Source organism: Magnolia sinica, chromosome 11, assembly GCF_029962835.1.
Source record: "Magnolia sinica isolate HGM2019 chromosome 11, MsV1, whole genome shotgun sequence".
Taxonomy (NCBI): Eukaryota; Viridiplantae; Streptophyta; class Magnoliopsida; order Magnoliales; family Magnoliaceae; genus Magnolia; species Magnolia sinica.
Genome location: NC_080583.1, coordinates 51,295,442 through 51,313,325, shown reverse-complemented (window position 1 = coordinate 51,313,325; position 17,884 = coordinate 51,295,442). Strand labels below are relative to the sequence as shown.

At 39.3% G+C, this 17,884-nt stretch overlaps 1 protein-coding gene across 3 annotated transcripts in view; it reads right to left on the bottom strand.

The window, feature by feature from the left end:
• LOC131219133 (probable cadmium/zinc-transporting ATPase HMA1, chloroplastic) overlaps positions 1-9,985 on the bottom strand; it is a 132,907-nt gene extending 122,922 nt beyond the window's left edge. Inside the window, exon 1 of one of the 3 annotated variants that reach the window (XM_058214137.1) lies at positions 9,254-9,985. In XM_058214137.1, coding sequence (XP_058070120.1) covers positions 9,254-9,748 — 495 coding nt within the window. In that variant the 5' untranslated portion in view covers positions 9,749-9,985. The remainder of the gene's footprint in view (positions 1-9,253) is intronic. The other 2 variants (XM_058214136.1, XM_058214135.1) reach the window with 2 other exon arrangements.
• Positions 9,986-17,884: the final 7,899 nt, after the last annotated feature.

The window sequence follows — 17,884 nt, the reverse complement described above, 5'->3', positions numbered from 1 at the left end:
TTTTAAACATGTTTATGGTAATGTAACGGTCTAATCTTTGGTGATAGTGTTGTATCGGGCTGTCTAGTGAATTTGTGAACATGATTATATGTATCTAATATTTACACATCACAATCAAGCATTAAAACTAGAAATCAGAAAAAAGACATAATTACTACTTTTTCAATTTTTTGAAAAAGCAAAAAGAAGAGGCCCCCCCGGAACTTCTATTCACTAGAATCACTTCAATCTACGGTTTTAATCTTAAAAACTATAGTAAGGGTGATCGAAATCTATTGTAAAATGATCTAAGAGAGTTTTTGGAATGAAAAAAGCGAAAAAAAAATGGAGAAAATGGATTTTAATAAAAAAAGGAAATGGCCATTTTTCGACCGTTATGGGGGTAACAGTCATTATGCCCCATAACGGCCTTTACAGCCACTTTAATAGCCGATACGATCTCAAAAAACCAACTACCCCTTTTTCACCCCCGTATCGCGTAACGGTCATGGCCTTTACCTATACGTATCGGCCTTTACGTGCGTAACGTAACAATTATTGACCATCGTGACGTTACAGGGTCGTAAAGGTCGTAATGACCATTATAAAAATAAAAAACCCCTAAAGGTCGTTTCAGTCCCGTAGCACCCTTTATAAAGGCCTGTAATGGCCCCATAATGGTCCGTTACGAGGCCGATACAAGTTTTTCGAATTTTTTTTTTCAATTTAAAGAGAGAGAGAGTGTGTGTAATAGCCGTTAATGGGGCTGTAACAGTCAGCTGTAACAACCGTTACAACTCGTATCGTAAAGGCAAAGGTGGTGCCCGTTACAGCCACCGTTACCGTTACGAAATACCTTGACTGGATTGTTGTATATCTTTCCCCTAGCAAACGCAACCTAACATGGCCCCTGTACAGCCAAATGAACTCCATTGGGGCCTTGGACTCCCTACACCAAAGGCAACGAATTGTCACAAGAAAGGACCAGACAGAAAATCTTTCGTCCTTTCCATGCCCACACCCAAGAATCCCATTCAAGACAACTTCACACGGCTCTGAAGAAGGTTTAGAAATCAGATAATATTAACCAATTACTCCTACCATAAGTTCCAATGACATGGAGGGTCCAAACTATACTGCAACGAGAGTAGTTTCCATCTCTGCAGCTAATCTTTCCAATCTAGAGAACATGGACAAACAGGCACAAAACCACACCATGCATCCTCCAAAATTAGATTCACAAGCCATCCTGAGAAGATTCCACTCCTTGGAGCTTTGAAAAGCCCTGATTGTAGCTTCCCAAACAGATGATGCTCAGTACCAGTGTTCCTGGTATTGTCGATACTATCAATAATGTCAGCCGATATTATCGATAATGTCAACCAATATTATATATATCCCAAGTAAGCAATACAAGTACAGGGTGTAACATAAAATAATACACTATCAGTCGACATTATCGATAATATCATTGATATCTCAATACACAAAATATCAGGTGATATCAACCACGTTCCTCTGCTTTTTTTTATTTAAAAATAAAAATAAAAATAAAAATAAAGGCCGCATTCCTTATAAATGCAAAGTATCAGCGATAATATTGGTATTGTCATTAATACAGCATGTGCAACTACCTGTGGAATTCAAGCGAATAAAAAATCAAAAAAGAACATCAATTGTTGCAAATTCAAGAAAGGCATCCATTTCATTGTCGGTAAACGAAATAGACTTCACTTTTCAAGGAAAGACAGAGATCAATGATGCTCCTTCAATTTACCATTCCACGAACTCTTGATTTATCATTGAGACTTAAAAAAAAGACAATGCATTGCTATGAATATTAAGGGGGCATTGTATGGAATACTAAACTCCAGATAAATCCTTCTAATAAGTTATGAAATTTTCATGAAGATGCCATCAATGGTAAATACTGATCCACCAGTTGAAGGCCAAAAAGTCTAGAAACATTCCTCAAGTGAGAATTTCACTATGAAATCTATGTTGCACATTCTTTCATCCAAAGCTGGAGTGCATTCTCGTTGCGCAAAGGTATGACAAGCCCCCTTCCTGCTAAGATAAAAAGTTTTCACGTGGATCAACGGCAAATAAGATTATTATTGGCGACAATCTGAAGAAGCATCACATGGCTATGTCAAATATGTGCTCTATCCACTGAAATCATAAAGAGAGTGCAGATCATCTATTTCTCCACTACAACATGGTGAGGGGTGTATTGAAACACATTTTCCGCCTCTCTGGGGTAGCTTGGTTGAAGAGTCTTTCAACAGATGTCTTCACAATAATATCAATATGACTGGAATGCCAATCCATTTCAACAAAAAAGGTGCAGTTTGTGGAAGATGATCTCCTAAATAATGTGGGGACTCTGGTGGGAGAGGAATGTAAGAATATTTACAAGCAAATCATGGCAGCATGGTATTCAAAAACGGTTACATAATGGTAAGGATGGGAACCATTATGCGATACAGGGCAGTAACAACCATTCTGAAGGAAAAAAAAATGGCCCAAAACAGCCCTGTAACGGCCATAATGGGCCTGTAACGGTCTGATATTTGGCCGATATATTTTCTTCCTTTGAAAAAAAAAATTTGTTGACTGTTATAAGGCCGTAACAATCATTACAGCACATAGCATAGCAGCCATAAGTAATGGGGACATCACGCGCACTCACGCCGCCCCCCCTACGCACGTACGTACGTAGAAGGAGGACCCCACCATCGATCTGGCTCGATGACGATGTCCAGGAAGGACATCTTATCTAGAAGTCAAGTTTTGGTTCAGAAAAGTGGCCCGATAGTCAAGAAAAGCCCACCATGGGATCTCATGATCGTGGCCCACTCATCGGATTGGTTTTATATTTTAGGTTTTGCTTATTGTTATTATTTAGAACATCGTGAATGCTTTAGATTTCTTTATTTGGTTTTTATTTTAGTTTACTTCATCACCAAGTAATAGGTGTCGCACATGGTGCGAGTTTTTGGGTATAGGGCTCTCCCTATAAATAGGCACCCCTTGTAGTTCTTTTGATTCATTGAAGTTAATAAAAAATTCCTGCTTTATCTTTCTGCTCTCTTCGTGAGTTGTGGAAGAATTCAAAAGTGGGTGCGAAGCCCTCCCTTTTCGAAGGGCTAACTACCATAGTGCGAAGCCACATCGATCCCAATTCACCCCCATCTTCCATCATCTTTTTTTCATCTTCCTCTACCATCCGTACTTCAAATTTGTTCTTTTGTTGCATCAGATTTCTTCATTACAGCAGGTTTCCAGATTTCGGCCCGCAGGCGAGCTGAAACTTCAGCGAAATGCCAAGCACAAACCGTACATCGGATCGAGCTGAGATTTGGGAGTTTTGGAGTCCATCCCTGACCGACCAGGGCCAATGTGGCCTTTTTCTGAATAGTGGGCCCCAAACACGTGCGGCCGGGATCACACGCACGTCCGTCTGGGCCGTTGTTGCTGTCCACACGCGGGATCATCTTTTGGCTCAGGTTTTTATCCTCTTTTATCCTCTCATAGCCGTTTTTCATGAATCCTAACCCTAAATTACATGATCCCTAATTGATTTGCCCCTTTTTATCACCTTAGGGTTCCTTGAATTGAAATTAAGGAAGCCCTTGGATTAGGGACTGATTTTTATGCATGAGTCATTGATTTTATTTCCCTTTGACATCGTTTGGTTTATAATTTTTATTGGTCCAGTCCTAGCCTGTGTCGGCTTGGACCCGCATAGATTCCCCTTTTTAATTGAATGTTTGGATTTTCATGTGGGACGTGGAATTTGTATGATTGTTTCTGAATTGGTAGGATCTAAGCCTGAAATCTTGCATATCATATTTAATTTTCCATGTCTTGCATCAATAAGGCTAGCCATTATGGCCACCGCTGCTATTATTAAATACCTTGCCAAGCAGGTCCACTCAATCACGCATTGCATTTCTCTAATGATCTCAGAATGGCCTCTGGTTTGATTTTAGGGGTTGTTTTTCAGGAATCTTAAGAAAATGGAGTGGGAGGAATCCTAATAATTCTTTTGGGGGGGGGGGGGGGGATCTGTTTTGATTTTGCTCTATTGGATTTGCTTTTGTTTTTCGTCTTTTTCAGGAGGCAATGTTCTCTTTTGAGTGAACAGCGAGAGGATCACTTCCTCTGGCTTGCCTCTATTTTTGTTCTCATTTTCTTTTGCTTTGGAATTGTTTGGATGATAGCAAAGTTTTATCAAGCACATGTCGTCCACTATAGATATCTTGCCCAAGGTCAAGGTGTCCCGTAGCAGTTGGGCATAACAATGCCCACTATTACGGATACGCTTAATTGACGTAATGGCCAATTCACCCATATTGGTCTTTTCTTTTTTCTTTTTTAGCTCCAAAAAATCCAGAGAAATATCAAAAAAAAAAAAAAATCCAAAAATGTATAAATATTCCAAATATGCATTCACTTATAATTTTGAACATGTTTATGATAGTAGTCCAATCTTTGGTGAGAATGTTGTATCGGGTTGTCTGATGACTTTATGAACCTAACAACATTGAATTGACTACAAATCTTTATATTTACTTATCTAACAATAATATCAATATAAATTTATTAGAATGAATGTAATACCAAAACATCTCATATTTGCAGGTTTTACTATTAGGACTTGTTTGGATTAAGGGGAAGCATGAGAAAGGAAATAGTGTTTCCCATGAAACTCACTTTCCATTGGTTGTTAAGCCTTTCTTTGTAGAAAATTGTGGGAAACACCATTTCTCACTTTCTATCTTTGTTGGAAAATAAATAAATTTATTTTCCCACCTCCACGCCTAAGAAATACATTTTCCCGTGGTGGAAGGAAAATGAGTTTCTCAAGGGTTAAAGCACAAATGCGCCCATATCCATGTTCAAACACCTCACATGTACCACATGTGTCAAATGAGACATCGTCCATCTTCGATCATGCCCCACACGTGCCACCATCCATCATATCTTGTGCCCCACACGTGCCACCATCCATCATATCTTGTGCCCCACATGTAAAGAGCCCCCAATGTGCTAACGTGCCACACGTGTCACCATCCATCTTCTCTTGCACCCACATGTGCTATTGTCCCACATGTACTACCATTCATCTTACTTGTGCCCCACATGTGTAGAGCACCTCACGTGCACCAGCGTGCCACAATGCCATTGTCCATCTTCAATTCTATAAATATGACACTTGCCAATGGTGCCAATGTGCGCAAGTGTTGTCATCTAGCTTTAGTGCCCATGTGTCAAATGTGCTAATGCATGTCTTGTGTCACATGTATCACTGTACAATTTCACATGTACCACGCATGCCGCAATTTAGCTGAAAGTGCCCACGTATGTCGTGTATGCCACATGTGTCATGTTAATCTCTAAGCATCTCACATGTGCTAATCTAGCAAATGCTAGTGACTACTTTAAAAAATTTATTTTGCCAAATAACAGATTTGAAAATAGATTCTAAATTGTTACGAAAATCTTATTGAAAAACAAACAAGGGAAACAATATTTCATTTCCCAAGGTTTATTGGAAATAAAGGTTCCCAAGAAATACTATTTCCTTTCTAATCCTTTTAATGAATCTAAATAGGCCCTTATTTTATAGTATTGGTGTATTACATACCCTGTGATACATTTCATGTTAACATAAAAAGTCCAAGGACTTTTGTGTCCTATTACGTAATTCATATACCTAACAATTTAATATCATTTTCCCCAATAGATCTTAAGGGCCTGTTTAAATTCATGAAAAGCATGAGAAAGGAAATAATGTTTCTTGGGAAACCTTATTTCCAGGAAAGTGTGGGAAAGGAAATATTGTTTTCCTTGTTTGTTTTTCAACAAGATTTTCGTAGAAATTTAAAATATATTTTCAAGTTCGTTATTTGGCAAAACCAAAAAAAAAAAAAAATCAAGTTGTCACTACTCACTAGGATTTGGCACATGTCGCACATGTGGCACATGAGGGATGCTTAGAGATGAACAATGGCACACGCAACATATGTGGGCACTTTAAGCTAAATTGTAGTACGCACGGTACATATGAGGTGTTTGAAGTTGTACAATGGCACGTGGCACAAGACAAGCATTGGCACATTTGACATGTAAGTACTAAAACTAGATGACAGCACTTGTGCACATTAGCACCATTGACACATGCCATATTTGGAGAATTGAAGATAGACAATGGCATATGTGGTACATTTAGCGCATGTGGGGTGCTTTGTACATGTTGGGCACGAGTAAGATGAATGGTGGTACATGTGGCACAATAGCTGAGGTGCAAGAGAAGATGGATGGTGACACATATGGCACATTAGCACATCGGGGTCTCTTTACACATGTGAGGCACAAGATAAAATGGATGATGGCATATGTGCCATAGTGGCACATGTGAGGCATGAGCGAAGATGGACAATGTCTCATTTGGCACATATGAGGCGACTGAACAAAGATAGGGGGCGCATTTGGGTTCTAACCCTTGAGAAACTCATTTTCATTCCATGGTGAGAATGAAAATGCATTTCTTAGGAGTGGAGATGGAAAAATAAATTTATTTATTTTCCAACAAAGATAGAAAGTGAGAAATAATGTTTCCCACAATTTCCCACAAAGAAAGACTTAGCAAACAATGGAAAGTGAGTTTCATGGTAAACACTACTTCCTTTCCCCATGCTTTTCATGAATCCAAACAAGCCCTAAGAAAAAATTGAAATTAGATTCGGGTAAATAGTGTTGCCGATTTGGGGCTGATTTGGCAAACCATTTGATGCTTTAAATCAGCCTCAAATTCATGCAATCCATTGGCACTTATCCTACTAATCAATTGGTGGACATTTATTGGATAGTGAATAAATGCATCTTGTATGAGTGCGACTTGGTTGCGACCTCGAAAACAGCAATGTGGGTGAGATCTTGACCGTAGGGGCCCACCTTGATGCATCCATTGTATATCCACGTCGTCCATCTGTTTTTCTAGCTTATTTTAGGCCATGGTCCCAAAACTGAAGCAAATGCAAAATTTAGGTGGACCACACCACAGGAAACATTGGTTATTGACCATTAAACCTTTTGTGGGCCACAAAAGTTTTGGATCAAGCTTTCATTTGTTTTTTTGCTTTTCATCCAAGTCTATGTGACCCTATCAACAAGTTGGATGGTCAATAAACATTCCGGGGGATGCTAGGAAGTTTATAATGCTAGATGTTCAATGACCACTATTTCCTATGGTGTGGTCCACCTGAAATTTGTAGTTGCTTCATTTTTGGAATCATATCCCAAAATAAGCTAGAAAAACATATGGACAACGTGGATATACAATGCATACATCAAGGTGGGGCCCTCCGGTCAGGATCTCATCCACATCGCTAGTTCTAGGGTTGTAGCCAAGTCACATTCGTCTTGTACAAATTTTTAGGGCCTTGTCCCTAGGGCCCACCTTGATGTATGTCTTATATATCCATTTTGTCCAAAGACCACTAATGTGGGGCCCACCTCTACGGAAAGATGAGGTACGTTATTTTCGGGATTTTTTCTTTTTTTTTCCATTTTCTTTTAGGGTTGTTGTGCGTAAACCATAACGGTTGTTGTGCCCTGTAACAACCGTTACAACCCCATAACGGCCATTGTAGTTCATTTTTTTCTAAACCTCCCAGTTTTAGCCTCGTATCACATAACCATAACCGTTGTTACCATTATGTATCGGCGATTACGGCCGATACGTAACCAATTTTGCATACCTTGTCCATGGTCTATCTAAACTCTTAACCCATTTATGCATAAGAACCAAGAAAAATAAGGATAGGTTGCCCCAAAACTTGGACATTGGCAAGGATAGCATGTCTCTTGAAAAAGATGGAATAAAGATTAGAAAAGCTTATCCCTATTTCGGCGCATAAGAAAGGGAACATAATTTTCCATGCACATGCATCACATGTCCAAATGTGTCACATGTGTAACCATCCCTATTCTAGTGCTTCACATGTGCCACCATCAATCTTCAAGCGCCATGCACATGTTGTATCTCTCAATGTGATAATGCATCATAAGTGCTACATGTGCCACGATCTATCTTAAATTCCCCACATGTGGCGCAGGTGCCAAAGTCCATCTTCACTTCCTGCTACAGATTGTTTGACAAACAGCGAACAGAATAATGCAACTAGATGAAGGAAGAAACTAATTGCAATGAAGTTCAACATACCATATTGAAAATTCAAATCACATAAGAGAAAGATGCAATGACTATGAGTAAGCCCAACAATCCTCTAGTGTTTTACTAGAGATCACCACTTTTGTACCCCCCGCCCCGCGTCAACACACTACCGTAGAGAAACAAGAGAACTCAGTCAAAGAAAACATCATTCAACTATGTTTAATTCCATAGGGGCCTATGTCGTAGTTATAATGAGTGTTTACAAGGTTTCCTCTTTGAAAAATCTCTAACATAATCAAAGGAATCTAAAAATTGGATTCCTTGCTACCCAATATCTCTAAAACAAGAAAACCCTTAAACAAGAAAATCTAATTATACTTATTTCCTAACATAGAGATCTCTAAAACAAGGAAACCCTTAAACAAGAAGATCTAATAATACTTATTTCCTAACAAAGAAAAATGAAAGACGGGAAATCGGTTTTTCTTTTTCTTTTTTTCTTTTCATTTCTTTTTAGGGATAACTGGAAAATTTATTGGAAAGGCTTGCTGAGCGAGAAAAGAATACAAGCCCAAAAAGGCAGAAACAAGCAACTAGAGGGGGATGGCAGCCAAGACCACCCTAACAGAGACCGCCCAATCCTTCACTAGCCTTTTAACATTAGAAATCACCTCAGACACCCAGCCTCCACATTCCGGTAGCAGCGCCCATTCCTGGCACCCCAAACGACCCAAACACTGCCACAATGAGCAACCACCATAACCTGGTGATTCTTACCAGAGAAAGGAAATTAGTAACAAGCTAAAAAAGGAAAGTGGGCCTTTTCTTGTGCACGCATGTGGACCATGCATGTGTGGATGCAGGGCGATTGCATCACAGAATAGCTCGTCTAATTCAGCATGAGCTGGACAGTCTGGTTGGAACACAACCTTGCACGCGACCAAAGATGACCTCGATAAAATTCCACCACAGTTCAAAAAAAAAAATGTGAAAACGAAATTCAAGCCAGAAATGGTGGAAAATTTTCACGTCTGTTAACATTACATACATATTAATTAAAGAGAATGATAAAGGGCACAAGATGCATACACCAACGAGAGGGAACGCGACAGTGATGAAAGCATTCTGGAGAGGTTTAATGACTGGCTTCGGGAGAAAATACGGGCAAGCGGCAGCAGCAAGGAGCAGAGCCGTAGAACAGCAACAAAGCTGCAAATGCTCCCGAAGGAAGTCCGCCAGCTCGGCCCACCGTGTCATTCTTGCAAAGCTAAGGACGGCTTCCTGAGTCCCCGTCAGCTTTGTCTCTTGATGATGATGATCATGGTGTTGATGGTGGTGATGGTGGTGGTGATTGTGATGGGCGTGATGATCTTGATGGGTGTGATGATGAGTGTGATCGCCGTGGGCTCGGGAACCAGACGGCCGAGATCGGAGAGGGCGAGTGTTAGGGCAGCGAGAGAAGGGCCTGCGGAGGAGAGAAGATAGAGGATTGGAATAGACGGGATTGAAAGAAGGGGACTTCGATTTTCTGCAGCTAAAGGTACGGAAGCTACTACTGCCGATTGCAACTGCTACCGCATCCATTTGGAGCGATTGCTTCTTTTCTTTTTCCTTTTTTTTTTGGAGGAGATTTAGATCAGATCATCGTTGGTGAGAAACGGAAGAGAAGAGATTCCGATGAGTCTGTCGAGTAAGAGCCTCTCTCCGCTTTTGGTTTTGATGTCGCTACATCATCGACACCATGTGCTCATTCTCTTCCTCCGGAAAAACGTGGGAGATTGTACGGTCCCGCAACAATAGTTAAATGACGAGAACGCCCCTATCATTGGTTAGGTTGGAGTCTTCGTAGGGTGATTCGCGCGATAAAAATTGTAGTGATTGGAAGCAACCGGGTCTAACAGAACAGCAGTGGTTTCTTCCTGCATACGAGTGTGTGACAGAATAATGACAGAGCAAAGCTGGTAGAACCAGAAAATTGCAGAGCCCCTTCTGGAGTGTACATGGTTCGGCAGGTGAACATGAACAAGAGCTTATCCAGTAGGCTGTTGTGGTCTCTCCTCATGTGGAAGTGGGACACACATGTATAGGTTTAATTAGTGGGGCCATATGTGTGGACGCGGATTGCATCCTACACTGACTGTCTTCATCTGGGAATAGGCAGGAGCTTTGAGTGGCCACTATGATGTATGGGTCTTATACACACCGTCCATCCATTTTTTTCATATCATTTTAGGTGATAGTATCAAAATTTAAACGGATCCACATCTCAAGTGGACCACAACACAGGAAGCCGCGGTTATAATGATTCTCGTGGTTGAAATTTTCTAATGCCTACCGTGATATGTATTTGTCATCAACCTATTCATAGAGTGAAATAGACTTGGATGAATAGAAAGCACAAATATCAGCTCCATCCAAAACTTTTTGGAGTTTTCAAATTTAAGAGTTTAATCCCCATTGTGTAGTCCACTAGAGCCTGGGTTATGCCTCATTTTTACGCCTATACCCTAAAGTGATACAAAAAAAATGGATAGACAGTGTACATAAGACTCATACATCACGGTGGCCACTCAAAGCTCATGCCCATTCCTAGTTGGAGACAGGCGGGGGTAGGATGCAATTCGTGTCCCAAACACGTGGGTTTAATTAGTCTTTTATATTGTCACATGTTTGTGTGTCACACCTCGAAAATTGGCACCCAAGTACAAATACTTCAATCCCGAGTTCCTGGGGATGAACCAAATGAAAATGTACGTATGAATTCGTTCAAATTCACATTCATTTCATATACGAATAATTAGAGTAACGCAATTCAATTTAGCGGATCTAAAATAAGGTAGAGATAACGAAAATCTGAAAATATAGAGCTAATAGTAAAAATACAATTCCAATAGTGTTGATCACCCCAAATGGGGATTATATAAGCCACAATAAAAATGCGACAAAACTTACAAATAAAGCACATCCGATCGATGACTCTAACATATACATGCACAAAACTAAAATAAAAGCAAGGTCTTCCAGCTTTGCCAAATGCTCTCAATGCATCACGCCTAAAGTGCAAGCTAACCCAAGTCTACCCGCTAGAGGCTTCGATAGAACCTGCATTAACAACAATGTCGGGTTGATGCTTTAAAACATCATCCCAGGTAGGAGTGAGTAGCTAACTCAGTGGTCCAATTAGTTATAAGTTACACATATTATCGACTCAATCAACGTAGTTAATGATAAATAAGAAATCAAGCATTTTCAAAATACTCTTGTTAAATACACGAATGAAATTATGTAATGATACACGCGCTATATAATTCAACACTTCCTTACAAGCGACTTCAACGCTTATTTCGCAAATGGCAACACTCCCTCACAAGCAACTCCAATGCCAAATCGTAAAATCTATCTAATGCAATGCGGTGAATCCGTATATTAGCCGAGTAATTATTAAGTTCCATTCATTCAGCATATTGGCGAGGTTAGAATACCGACGTTATATCACAAGTCTTTATCCGGATCATGTGGCTCGTTGCGGCACGTGATGGCTCCTCACCAATGTTCCTTGATCCAAATTTAAGTATCACCCGTTTATCTCACAAATTAACGATTCCAATGGTACGACATGATACTCAAAGGTATGAGGACCAACTCGGTATGGGTCCCCATCCAAACACCGAGTATGATCACTCGGTACCAAAGTGCGGGCTTGTCACATAAAATCAAATCACCACAAGGAAAATGGCTCGTCACTCAATTCCATTCATAACTGGGTTGTTCAAACGGTACTCTAGCACGGAACCATTGGCTGGGTAATTTAACAGGAGTCATTCGAACAATGATCTATCACCTCCATTAGTGCTCACTAGTCACTACAGGGAGGCTCGTCACCCCAGCATAGGCCAACAGTTCGAACACGGTATCCCATACCACCATGCTGAGCTCATAAGTCTTAGTGGGATCATATCGCACTAATGGTTATGAATTGACTCATCCATTGAGAATAAAGTATCTTAGATTCAATTTGATCATGTCATACATGGTGAACATACATGATCAGTCAGTTAGTTGACTAATTGGTTTAACCTAGGAGAATCCCAATGCAACCAGCATTAGATGCAAGCATCCCGTGTAGTCCACCTACTGTCGATCATCCGTATTAAGCTTAAGTCGATTAAACAAGCTTAAGGTGGCTGACTTAACTCGAGACACCCCTTCGTTTGGGCGATTTACCGACTGACCCACCATCGTAAGAAATTTCAAACATCGCTAAGGACTAACAATTCATCAGGCAATTACAACAAGATTTCATATGAAACTGAAATTTAACAACACAACTACCTAAACATTTCATCAAACATGTGAGCATTAATAAAACAACACACCTACTTAGGCATTTAATCAAACATGAGAGCATCCATAGCACACCCATCTAATCACATATGCATTTTATCAAACATGTGAACCTTTATAGAATAATACATTCTCTATAACATTTAATCAAACATGTAAGCATCAACAAAGCAACACATTTAATCGAGCATTCAACCAAACATTCGAACACCTTAGAATAACACATTTTATCACATAGGCATTTTATCAAATATGTAAGCATTCATAAACAACCAATGACACATATTACAATTAAACATGAAATATGAACATGCTAGCTATTTACAAAGCATTCACCATAAGACATCATTAACTGATACCCCTAAGGGTCAATAAATGGAAACATATGCATAACAGTCTGTACATTTAAGAAAGAATCCTCGATTTTAAGTTCCTAGGGTTACAGATTTAGAGAAAAACGATTCCTACACCAAATTCAAAGGAATTGAGTGAGAATCATACATTTAATCCTAAAAAAATGTAGGTTGGAAAGCATGATTTGTTTCTTACCTCTCAATCAAGAGTGAGATGGATTCGATAGAGAAGAACGGTCGAGGCTAGGGCTTGATCGAAGGAAATCCATTAAGAATACTCAGAGATTTCTCTCATTCTTTATCTCTCTTTTTCTCTCTCAGATTGTAATTGAAAATTCGTATGGGAGTGAGATGGTGAAAATGAGGGGCTATTTATAGTGTCAGAATGTGCACAAATAGTCTCGATAACTCTTTTCTCAATAAAACTACCACGGAGGAGGTTATTCTCAACTCACGAGGCCTTCCGGGGGCCCGATAGCTTATCTACACCATGAGACGAGTGCCTTGGTACGAGATCTATGTTTGGATATAACTGGAAGGTGATCGAACACTCCGATTAGTTGTGAGGTTTCCACTTATGATTGACAGTCGTTAATAATCGATTGGGGCCGTGACTATACAGATATGTGTAGGGAAATATCCTTAAATCATACCTCGAGTTTGGTTGAAATCTAACGGTTGGAAAGTCGTAACTTCATGAAAGAGCAGATAGCCCAATTCACTTAAATTTTATGTTTTTGCCTAGGGCATTTGCACATCCCATGCACCCAGCCTTCGGCCCAAGTCGAGTAATTTTGGGCAATTTCTCGGTTCGCCACTCGCAATGTACGTTAAGCCCAATAAGACGAACGTCTTTCTATAGCCTCGGGTTTAGTGGCTCACTAATGAGCAGTTTAAAGCTTGTTTGGTTAATCTAGGTATTTCTGAAATAGGTTTAGCAACGAGTTTCTTGTATATGTTGATTTAAGTTTGGATTAGTTAAACTCATAGTGCAGCCTATTCGTAATTAGCGGAAACGATGATTCAACGCTAACCACCATAATCAAGAACCCTAATTCAACTACACTAAAAATTACCTTGATTAATAAAATATACTAAAATAGAAAAATTCAAATTTAACTACATGGGATGATTCCTGGCATGATTAGAGACAATTCCTAAGAAGACATCGAATACTAAAACTCTAAGATTAAAAAGATATGAGTGGTCCATTGACGACGTGTAGTGGAAGAAATTTTCAGTTTCAATAGGTCTATTTCATATAATATTTTTGACACTTTCAGTTATTAAATTATTATTATTATTTTTACAATAATTCATCATTAAATCTACTTATCCCCACCAAATTTCATCACATTTTGAGTTATAGAAAAATTTAAAAAATTATGGAAGTACCAGCTGCCGAAACTAATGATTTTTGATACAGTTTCCAAAACATACTAAAATTAACCCACTTTAAGTTTTGTTTCTTTTTTTTTTTTTCCATGAAACCAGATCCATCAAACTTTAATTTGGCTTTTGAATCACCTTAATAGGAGCTGTAAAACAAAAGATATGAAAATTTGAAATTTGTATACTAAAACTGTTAAATTTAGAACATGCAGAATATTGTTGAACAAGGTTACTCGGTGCAACTGAACCCCGCTATCCAGATTTGCTTGGTTGTTCGATGTTTACTCGATGCAACCGAGCATTGCTGTACCAGTTTGCTCAGTGCAACTGAGTTCCACTCAGTTTAACAGAACCTTGTTGTCCATGTTCCCCAAAATTCTTAAATTTCACTCAGTCAGGGCATTTTTGGTGGATCCAAGATCACTCCCTTTGGTCCCAAACACTTCCGAATACACGCACGGACATGCATTCTAGTCAAGAAATCAAAGGGTAATGCCTAAGGACGTCCAACTCCCAAGTTGGCAAAAATTTGAGACATTACAGTGTGAATGGTATTTTAATCTTTTAATCTAACAAACTAAAATGAGAAAAAAAATGATATTTTTGGCAATAAAGAGTTGCAACAACAATGAAGTTTTTCTTTACTGGAAAAAAAAAAAGGAGGAAGAAAAGATAAAAATAGAATTTTGTAAAAGAAGAATATTACAATCCCGCGAGTTTTTAATATCATACTTATAAGACAATAATAATAGGCATTAGTAATTAAGCTCTAAGCCCAATTACAATCATATATATTTGACATTCCACTACATGTGTTTTGAACATTTAAGATTTGAAAATGAGGACAATTGGATGGAAGGATGGGGTTGGCAAGGATAGTTGGTACTGCTCTACCGAATTCCACTTGGGAGTGAGTAACTTTTTTCAAATGAAATAATTTAATTTGATCATTGTTGGAAGGAAATGGGATAGAAGAAGAGTAATGAATCCTTTGAGTAAGGGTCTCTCTGTACAAATGGTTTTGGGTATCACTACATCATCCACACCATGTGCTCATTTTTTTCCTGCATGAAATGTAGTATATTGTAAGGTCCTGCTACGCTGCTTTAATGATAGTGGTGCCCCTTCTCATTTGAGAGGGGCTTGAGAGGTTTTTGTGGGGGTGATTTGCGCAATTAGAGATTTTGAGCTCATTTAGCAACAACAAAAGTTTAAGCGTTGCACAATTAGAGATTTTGTGCTCATTTAACAACAACAAAAGTTTAAGCTTGAATGGACTGTCCATTTTGGCTTGTCTTAGTCTTATCTAGCTAGGCCATCATTGTTGTTGTCAAGCATGCATATTGTTTGCATAACATATTGATGTGGTAATAATAAGTTTGTTTGTTGTTCACTGAAGCCAATTTAAGCATTATTTTCTCCTTCAAAGCCTTTGTGGGGCCTATGAAGCTTGTAGTGTGATATCCACTGCATCCATCAAGCTTTTCCCTTCATATCTACCATACAAACAACAAAATTCAACTCAATCAGCCATAGATAGGAAAACATTATATAAAATCATAGATCGTAGGTTCAAGTGCCCATGTGGAGGTTGTTAGGCGCGGAAGCAACCTCAGATCAAATCAAACAAGCAAAAGAGGACAAAAAATATAAGTAAACATAGAGAACACACGAATTTTACGTGGAAAACCCTTGCGGGTAAAATGGTGATTAAAGTAATGATTTAAAGCTCAAAGAATAATCAACTGGAGGATTGGACATTTAGAAGACAATATTGAAGAATTCATGTGCCAGATATCCAAGAAACCAAGTGCTAAAGATGGAGAAAAATCTGGAAAATCACAAAATCAAATAACAAAATGTTCGGTCTCATCTAAGGTATATTCGGTCCAAGCGAAAGTGCCAACAACAGTCTAACAACAAATAATGATTTCCAAAGTAAATTCAGCTCGACCAATCAGTGCGACCAAAGTAATGTTTGGTCCCACTGAAGGTAGGTTTAGTCCGACCGAAAGGAGAAAGAGGTGACAAAGCTTCTATGGAGCCACTCTTCTTATTCAATCTTTTTGTTCTAATTTATTTTTTTATGTTTTTGTTTGAGTTTAGTTCAACCATGACAATGGTTGGCTAAATCTCTCAATTAAGGCTAAGAGGTGAAGGTTTTAGTTATTTTAATGTTCTAGTTTACTTTGATTCAAGTTTTATGTTTAGAATGATGAATAATTCATTAATGTTATTTTGAATAAAGATTTAGCTTTAGTTTACTTTAATCCATTATCGACTATGGGAACTTTGGATGCTTATGAAGGCTAAGAGTGTTGTAATGCCCTGAAAATTGGGGGTCGAGCAGGAGCCTAACTTTCGAGTCTCAAAACATCACTTATGCAACATAGATAATGATGATTAATGTTGTCCACATTAGTGCCTTAAACATGAATGAGATTATACCAAAACAACATATCATACTCCAGAGGCAATTAAAGTGCGTTAGCGGAAGACTATGATGTGTATATAAACTATACAAAAGTAATAGCAAGCCCTCAGAGTATGAATGTCACTAGGTTAAATAATTATAAGTTTGATTCAAAATATACAAAATCAAAATGTGTAATGTTCTCTATCCAAAACCCTGTAGCCCCGCCAGCGCAACTCCAGGTCTACATAGACCCGCCAGAGAGTTGCATATAGGAGAACTCCTCGTCATCATAATAGTCCGGCTCTGCTTCATAAACATCGCCATCACCTGCAGCTAAGACAGAGTCTGATTGGTGTGTACAACACCGTCCCAGAACGTGGGAGTAAGTGATCAACTTAGTGGAACTATGAAGCAAAGGTTAACATGTTATCAATTCAGTCAAGCAGTAATGATAAAGCAGTACAACACTAATGTCCTAAGTACTCTTGTTAATGCAAGAATGGTATGTTGTAATGATGCATGCCCTCGCCTGCACTTCCTCTTGCGACAACATCTTACGATCGCGGCATGCACCACTCCCACTAAATGTGCACTTCCTCGCCAAAGCATTGTGTAATGAGATGCATGATCGTGTTATCCATGTTCTTAGTTAGCCCTTTTTCATATAGCAGGATTGGGAAGCTAAGATACCTCCCTCATATCATTTTTCAAACAATGATCCATTCTAGGGTCGTCAGTCCTAACTAGTCTCATAGGATGTTACAGTTCCAAGTCCCTACAAAGGGCTCATCACCTCAATGTAGGCCTAGCTTATACTCTAGTTTACTATGAAAAGGCTCGTCACCTAATCGCAGTCCTAGTGTATACTCGAGGTCACTACCACCAACACCCTACCAACTAGCAGTCTATTTTCGAAGGCTCGTCACCAACCCGACTGGGGACCACAGTCAGGCTGCGCCGGAGTAGGTCGACGGCTCGAATACAGTGTCCCATACCACCGTATTCGGCTCACGAGTTTGGGTTGTTCACTGGACACTACGGGCTTCCACTGGTAAGTTGGTACCTTAGATTCAAACAGTAGCGTCCATACAATGTGAACATATATCGGGCAATCGGGTTACTTGACAAGCTCGACTGGTACGAGCATACGTCGAGCCGATCAACATGGAGCGTGTGAGCACTCTGCGTGGCCTAACCACTGTCGACTAGCAGTGT